The sequence below is a fragment of the Apodemus sylvaticus genome, chromosome 23, assembly GCF_947179515.1.
Source record: "Apodemus sylvaticus chromosome 23, mApoSyl1.1, whole genome shotgun sequence".
Classification (NCBI taxonomy): domain Eukaryota; kingdom Metazoa; phylum Chordata; class Mammalia; order Rodentia; family Muridae; genus Apodemus; species Apodemus sylvaticus.
The window spans coordinates 14,328,241-14,336,280 of record NC_067494.1 but is presented as its reverse complement, the minus strand read 5'-3'; the positions used below and the strand labels follow the sequence as shown (position 1 = coordinate 14,336,280).

Sequence of the window (8,040 nt, the reverse complement as noted above, 5' to 3'; positions counted from 1 at the left end):
GACATGACTCACTAAATACCATGTGGCTGGCTGCAGAGGAAAATGTTGGGTGTGGTCTGCTTCTGGGAAGGTACCATGTGCTGGATATGGCCTCTGAACTATCAGTCTTCTGCAATAACCAATTTGATTGCGGTTTGAAACAAGGAACAAATATTTCATCAGGTCCTTAAAACATTCATTTTAGCATACTTTTATGATTTTGTCTTAGAACACGTTATTACCACACCAGTATATTTATTGGAGAATGTTAAAACATTTCGTGGAGATGAGAAAGGGTGATTCTACATTAATGTTCCCTTTGCAAAGGAATGGCAGTGAACACTAATCATAAACAGCTGATTGCAGTAGCCTTCTCTACTATTTGTAAAGTTATTTGCTCTTTGCCAGTTAATTTTTATCTACATGGAAAACAGAGGTTTAAATCCTCCTGTGTCAAGCTTAAGATGAGGTTACTATAAGATAAAACCAATTAATATATCCTAACAACCTTTGAAAATCATTGAGAATAAGCAAATTATCTTTATTTGATATTACTATCACTATTCGCAGCCTGAGCTGGAGCATCAGGTCTGGGGTGGTCCACTTCCAGAAGGTCTTGACAGCAGCAGCAGCCTCCCTCCTTTCTTTGGCAGGCAGGCTTATGGGTCTGGCTCCGAAGTCTCCATTCTCCTCTGATGTCAGGTACCTTGGGTCATCAGCCAGAGAAGCAAGAGCCATTGAGAGGAAGACTGAGAAAATGTAGACCTATCTGCTGATGGGAGGGGCTTCTTGCATGTGCTGGGGTGAGGAGAGGCCAATCAGGACAAAGCTGTAAAACCCAAGGAGAATGTGAGAGGTGTGGCAAAAGTATGTGGGGTGTAACAGCATCAAATCAGGAGGCACACAACATGAAGCTAAGTCATGTGGGAACAACCTTTCAGGCAGCCACATTGGCATCCAATTCACCTTTCACCTGAATGAGCTTCACGGAGAGAAATTCTGGCTCCCCATTCCCACTATATGTGTTTTTATATCACGGGAAAAACAGTAGTCAAAACTGTGGTAGATGGAAATGGACCTCCTAGTTAGATTCAGAGGATAATCTTATTCTTGGGTTACTTTGCTCTTATTTTCTCCCTGTTCTAGGAATTAAAGGACCAGCCCAACCTTAAAATCTCAAAAAGAGTCTTGTAAACAAATATGCTTTGTTCTGAAGTTTAGGGGGAACTACACTTCAGAGGTGTGCTGGTTAGATTTTTCTTAGAATGACATGAGCTACTATCACCTGGAACAGGAAAACTGCTGAAAAAATTTCCTTCGTCAGATAACCTGTGGGCAAGTTTGTGGGCCATTTATTAATGATTGAAGTCGAGTGCCCAGGAACTTTACATAGGATCACCACTGTAGTTTGCAGTGTATTTGATTTGGTAATCTCTGGATACTGATCAGTGGGGGACATGGGGCAAAGAACCAGCTTTGATTAACAAGAGAGCAGGACATTAAAGGGAAACTTCGATGAGCCAGGACAATTGCTGCAACTCATCTTTGGCTGAGACACTTGACATGATTAAGAAGACAGAGACATCACATAGCTAAAATCTTCTCAAAAGCAATTCCTTGGTATATCTCAAGAGAAGTCTGTTTGAATGGTGGCAAAGTCTGCTTCTCATGCTGGAAGTCAAACAAGATCATGTGTAAGAATTTCCCGGGTGGTATTGGTTTGGGCAGCCTGAAAGCTGAGGGGTCAAAGGGGAGGTAGAAAACAGCCCCAAAACCCCCTTGGTGCTGTGAGAGGCCAGAAGAGTCCATTGTTGAAGGTGTAGCCTCATTACAGTGCAGCCCTGAACACACTGGAGATGCCAAGACTCAGTGATAACCAACCATATCAATGATAGGTGTGGACCGATTCCATCTGACAGGAGAAGACAGGATGTGTGGGCTGTGGACAAAAGAAACCCAGAGGGGGTGTGGCCCCAAACCATTTGCATCTCAGAAGATCCAGAGTCCTGTGCTTGGGACACTGAGCTGAGCCACAGGAACTGAGTTACACTAGTGGATTTTGGTTTTGATTTGATTTGAGGGTTTTCTGGTTCTACACTTCTGGAATAAGAAAGTATTGTACTTGTGTTTAATTGTAGGAGGGTCTACATCCCACACTATCTAGATAGAACTACATTTAAGTCACTGTACTTCAAGAACCTAATCATGAACTGTCTATATGCAAATATTAGTAAAAAAAATAGATTTAGCAAATATAAAAATGTACCTGAAAGATGCCTTGTACTTCTTGTCATCTTCGGGGTGTCCTCTCTCTTTTGGGGGCACACCTTCCTCCGGCTTGTCGTGTCAGGTGACATGCAGCAGCAGCATAGAGTCCTGATGCAATTCGAAATTCGTTTCTTCCATTTGGCCCATCCCTGAGGCTGCGGGGGTCTTGGAGTAAAAGGTCTCCTTCTTTCTGGCTCACTTGGGGCCTTTTCGAACTGGGAGCTAGAGGAGAAGGTGTTATCGAGGGTTTCGATTACTTCCACGACAGTGTAAGTAGCGATGCAGATGCAAGGGGCAGTCATTCTTCTTTGCTGACGACTGCCCATAGGGGGTGTCTTCTTGGGCGCAACAGGGGCATTTGTCTCCCCAGGACGTTGTCCAGTAGATGACACTAGTATTTTCAGGGAAGGTTCACTGGCCCTTCTCCTGGGAGGCAGAGGGTAAGTGTTAGGGTCTGTTGCTGAAGGGAAAGGTGTCACTCCTGGGTTAGTGACATCTCTTTGCACATAAGTGCCATCATCCTGATTTGCTAGCGTTTTCAATAGGTGGTATGTAGCCCTATTTTCGTCAAACTCCTTGTGTTTTAAAGCTTCTCTTATGTCTTGGGAATGAAAGCCAATGCTTTCCATGGCCCCCATTATATCAGGGTCTGGGAAGCTGCTGTCACTGTTGTAATAGAATGTCAAAGTCTTTCCCCCTTGCTGGAGCCATGGATGGCTTACGAGTTCTTGAGCATTTGGCCTCTGCCTTGGGTTGACAGTTAGCAGGAGGCTAATCATGCTCCTAATATCGTCGGAGAGATGATCCGGTGTACGGTATTTTCCATTCATCACCTTGTTGCTCAGTTCCGACAGTGTTCCTCCTCCAAATGGCAGGAATCCGGTGGTCATATAATATAAAATGACCCCCAAGGCCCACATATCTACTTTTGTGCCATCGTAGGGTAGGCCTCGGAAGATCTCTGGAGCAATGAACTGGAAGGCTCCACACAGCCTTTCCAGTTTTTGTCCAGGTAGGAATGTGTCTCCGAGGCTGAAATCAATAAGTGTAGCCTTTCCATCCTCACCCACTATGATATTGTCAGGCTTTATGTCCCTGTGCACCACACCTTTACCGTGACAGTAGCCTATGGCACTGAGCAGCTGAACAAATATGCTCCTAGCTTCATCTTCTTTTAGGCATCCAGCGTCCCGGACTCGTTTAAGTAGCTCTTCTCCTCTGGCAACTTCCATAATTAAGTAAGTTGTGTGTTCTGTCTCAATTATTTGCACAAGCGAGACGATGTTTGGGTGACTGAGCATTTTCATAATGTCCGCTTCGGGCACTGTTGGGTCCGACCACCTCTCCCTCAAAAGAGCCTTGACAGCAACTGGGGCACCTGTAAGGCGGTGGGAGCACAGCCTCACATCGGAAGTGCCACCCTGGCCCAAGGTCTTCAACACCGTGTAATGCCTGGTGAACACCTCCTCCTCGAACATGGTGACCACAGTGTCGGACTCTGATGACTCCGAGTCACTATCGGAGTACATAGTTGGTAGCAGTGCTACTGCCAAAGGCAGTGAGGCCTGGGGAGAAAGGAAAGGAGATATAAAGAAACTTACAGAGACATGGGGGATGAGAGTAACAAAATCAGTGGGATCCAAAGTAAAAACAAAAGACAAAGTGAAAACCACTGAAACAAGAAGCTTTAACCTAGACCCACGATGACACAGGCAGAGGAACCCAGTCTTGATCCCTAAACCACGACTAGCTCACAATCTAGTAAAATAGACAGACCACAGCTCAGTAATGTACTGGATGCTATCTGATAAAACTGAGAAGAGAACTAGAGTATCAGAATGAACATGAATAGAAGAAAGAAATGATTGAGAAAATATTTACAAAATAACATAAAAATTGAAGACCAACACCCCAAACCAGGCCAACTAATTAAAATACCAAGGAAATCAAAGCAAAGCCAGGACCCCTCAAGTAATCAAAACAGAAAGAGAAGCGCATGTAAAACTCATTAAATTGAAGCAAAAAAGCAAAAGTCAAAAGCAAGCCAGAGAATTGAAAAGAATTGGAAACCATAACTAACCACATCCAATTATGCCTTATCTCTAGCGGTCAATAACACCACCAGTACTCAATAATGGTTTTTAAAGGAAAAGTTTAAATAAACCAAAAATGAAAAAATATATTTTTAAAATTTGAAATTTATAGCAAATATCCTGTTATACAAAAGAAAAAAAAAGGCCCCCAAACATATTAACCATTCAAGACAAATAAAAGCAGAAGGAAAATAAGAATAGAAACACAAAAACAAAGAAGGAAATCTTAAAGTAGTAACCCAAGTGTCCATGACTTAGAAAGATGTCTCATTCAGTGTAGAACCTGCTGTTCAAGCCTAAGGTTTGGACTTAAATGCAAAGTACCACTGCCCACCACAAAAGTTAAACAAATGACCCACCAAACAAAACAGGCCTAATTAATGTCCCTCCCTAGTTTGAATCTCCAAACACAGGCAGATCCAGAGGCTCCTTGGTCAAAACATAGCCGATGTGGCAAAAAGAGGCCAGTGAATGACTCTGTTTTAGAAATTAAGTTTTCAACATACCTTTAGCACAGCACTGAACGTTTAGCTAACCCTAACACTAACACTAACACTAACACTAACACTAACATTAACACTAACACTAACACTAACACTAAACCTAACCCTAAACCTAACCTTAAACCTAACCCTAACCCAACCCTTACCCAACCCTAACCCAACCCTAACACTAACACTAACACTAACACTAACACTAACCTTAGCCTAACCCTAACCCTGGGCTTTCCCTGTAACTGTATGTAAGCTTGTAGATGAATTCACACAGACACACACAAGCAGGTAGACACACAGAACACACAACTAATCTATACACAGACTCACCCTCACACCCACACAGTCTCTCTCTGTCTCTCTGTCTCTATCTCTGTCTCTGACTCTCTCTCTCTCTCTCTCTCTCTCTCACACACACACACACACACACACAGACATACACACACAGACACACACACACACACACACACAACTCACAAATCAAACAATCAGAATCTCAAAACCTCACACAATCTCACTAATGTATATCTCACAAGTAAATCACCACTCCACTTCTCTATACCCACAGAGATCCAGGGCAGGCCTCTCCCTTATTTATATCTGCTGGGTGGACTCTCACAATGGATCCTCATGAGGTCACAGTAGGGCATGCACAGATCATACTTGTTCAAACTCACAGGGACTGAAATGGCTTCAAAGCTTCTGAGTCAGGATGGCTCTGCAGAGCAACATTTAGTGTTTTAGAAATTAAAGTGGGACACAGTGTGCCCTGAGAATCATTCACATAGACAGCTATATACCAGAACTGCTAAATACCCCACTGCCCCTACTATTAAAGGGCACGTGCAGATTCCTAGCAGTGTAGAGGAGCCAGGCATTGATTGGTGTCCTAGTGTCATTCTTTGTTAAACAAAATACCCAGACAAGGTTGGAGAAGGATATCCAGGGTGTCCCATCCTGAGAGGATGGAAAGGGGGAAGGGGAAGTATTGTGTGTGGTGTGTGTGGGGGGAGGTGACCAGGAATGGGGGCAGTGAGTGGAGTGTAAAGTGAATAAGAAATCAGATGAAAGAAAGTAGAGAGAGAGAGAGAGAGAGAGAGAGAGAGAGAGAGAGAGAGAGAGAGAGAGAGAGAGGGAGAGAGAGAGAGAGAGAGAGAGAGAGAGAGAGAGGAAGGAAGGAAGGAAGGAAGGAAGGAAGGAAGGAAGGAAGGAAGGAAGGAAGGAAGGAAGGAAGGAAGGAAGGAAGGAAGGAAGGAATATAGAGAGGAAGGAAGGATGGATAAAAGGAAGAAGGAAGAAAACCATCAAGTGTTCCCCCATGGTTCCTGCCTCTCTCTCTAAATTCCTGCTCTGACATCCTTCAGTGGTGGACTGTTATGGGGATTTTTAAGCCAAATAATACTCCCCAAATACCCTGACAAAAAGCAACTTTGGAGATAGTAAGTTAATTTGAGGCTACAATTCCCGGTTATTTTCTAGCATTGTGGAAAAGTCAAGTCTGGAACCTCTATTAGTATCATTGCATACACAGTCAAGAGTAGAGGAAAGTAAATGGGTGTGTCCTGACTTGATTGCTTCTGCAAGGCTCCATTTGTCCACTCTTCCATAGTACTGATAGTTTGCTCTCTCTCTCTCTCTCTCTCTCTCTCTCTCTCTCTCTCTCTCTCTCTCTCTCTCTCTCTGTGTGTGTGTGTGTGTGCGTGTGTGCACACATTTGTGTGTGTGTGTGTGTGTGTATGTGTGTGTATGTGTGTGTGTGTGTGTGTGTGTGTGTGTGTGTGTGTGTAGTGGCAAGTGTGGGGCTGTCCATCAAGTCTGCTTTGTAGTAGTCAGTCTGTGGTGAGCAGCAAGACTTGATGTCTCATAGTAGTTGGAAAATTGGTGTACCACTGTATTAGTTTGTGTTCTCTAGAGTCACAGAACATATGGATAGTCTTTAGATAGTTAGGGAATTTGTCAATGACTTACAGTCTATAGTCCAACTCCCCAAAAATGGTCAGCAGCAGCTGTGGATGGAAGTCCAATGATCTAGCAGTTTCTCAGTCCCACGAAGCAAGCAGGCAAGGACGAGTGAGAGAGAATCTTCTTTCTACCAATGTCCTTATATATTTCCAGCAGAGGGTGTAGCCCAGAATATTGGCATGAGAGTCTCCAACAGAGGGTGTGGCCCAGATTAAAGGTGTGTGCATTCATGCCTTTAATCCCAAATGATCTTGAACTCGAAGATCTCCTTGTCTTAATCTTCTGAAATTCATAGCCACTGTGCTTCAAGGTCTCCATGCCAAGATCCAGGTCAGAAACTTATATCTCTGAGCCTCCAAATTAGGATCATAGGTGAGCCTTCCAATTCTAGACTGTAGTTCATTCCAGATATAGTCAAGTTGACAACCAGGAATAGCCACTACAATCCACCCCTTGTCAATTTGACACAAATAATATCTCATGTCCACATGAAACAATAACAAGATTGTGAATATGCCTAACATGATATAACTATTCCTCGTACAATCGCAAACACATTTGCAAATTTACAATGGGGAAATGTCCCTTGGAAACATTCTTTTAGTGTTTCAATACCAATTGATGTTAAAGGGATTGGAAGAAAGACAAATGTATCTTCAACACAACAAGATAGAAGCATTCATATTACTTATAATCCTTGTTTCTGCAACTGGTTACGTGGCCTTAGCTGGTATTTATAACTACCTTCCTCTGCTACCCATTCTGAATTTCCTTCACCTTTGGCAAGCACCTCAGCAGGTCTTGGCTCTTTTCCTGGAGGATTGACCCATACCTTCATTCCTGATGGGTCTGTGTCCTTTGTCATCCTGCTTGGATTAGGCTGTTGTAGTTTCCTACTGACTTTAATCACAAGACATGATAGAACTAAGAGATGCCCTAGGGAATCTCCTGCACTCCAGACATAATCCTGCTTACCTCCATTGTGAAGAGGCAATCCAATTTCCCCATGGTAATCTGGATCTCTCATCCCTCCTAACACTGTTATTCCTTTCTTAGCCTGTTGGTTTAAGGGCATTAGAAGCCCAAAATGGCCAGGGGGAAGTCTGAGCTTCCAGTTCAATGGAATGTTTCTTGTGGCTCCTGGTAGGAGCACTCCCCCCTCTGGAACCGAAACTTGTAGGCCAGCAGAACCTAAATTTGTGGGGACAGGAAGCAAAAATTGTCCTAGAGGGTCACTAGGAGTG

At 43.5% G+C, this 8,040-nt stretch overlaps 1 protein-coding gene across 1 annotated transcript; it reads right to left on the bottom strand.

Moving 5' to 3' along the window:
* Positions 1-499: 499 nt before the first annotated feature.
* LOC127673833 (sperm motility kinase Z-like) lies at positions 500-3,806 on the bottom strand. Its single transcript, XM_052169583.1, has 2 exons — positions 2,246-3,806; positions 500-808 (listed from the first exon to the last, which is right to left on the bottom strand). Exons 1-2 carry the CDS (start codon positions 3,774-3,776, stop codon positions 798-800), a joined length of 1,542 nt encoding a protein of 513 aa, XP_052025543.1. The 5' UTR covers positions 3,777-3,806; the 3' UTR covers positions 500-797.
* Positions 3,807-8,040: the final 4,234 nt, after the last annotated feature.

Bases quoted from the DNA above. Each gene is read 5' to 3' on its own strand.
- LOC127673833 (XM_052169583.1), bottom strand. From the start codon at position 3,776: ATGTACTCCGATAGTGACTCGGAGTCATCAGAGTCCGACACTGTGGTC.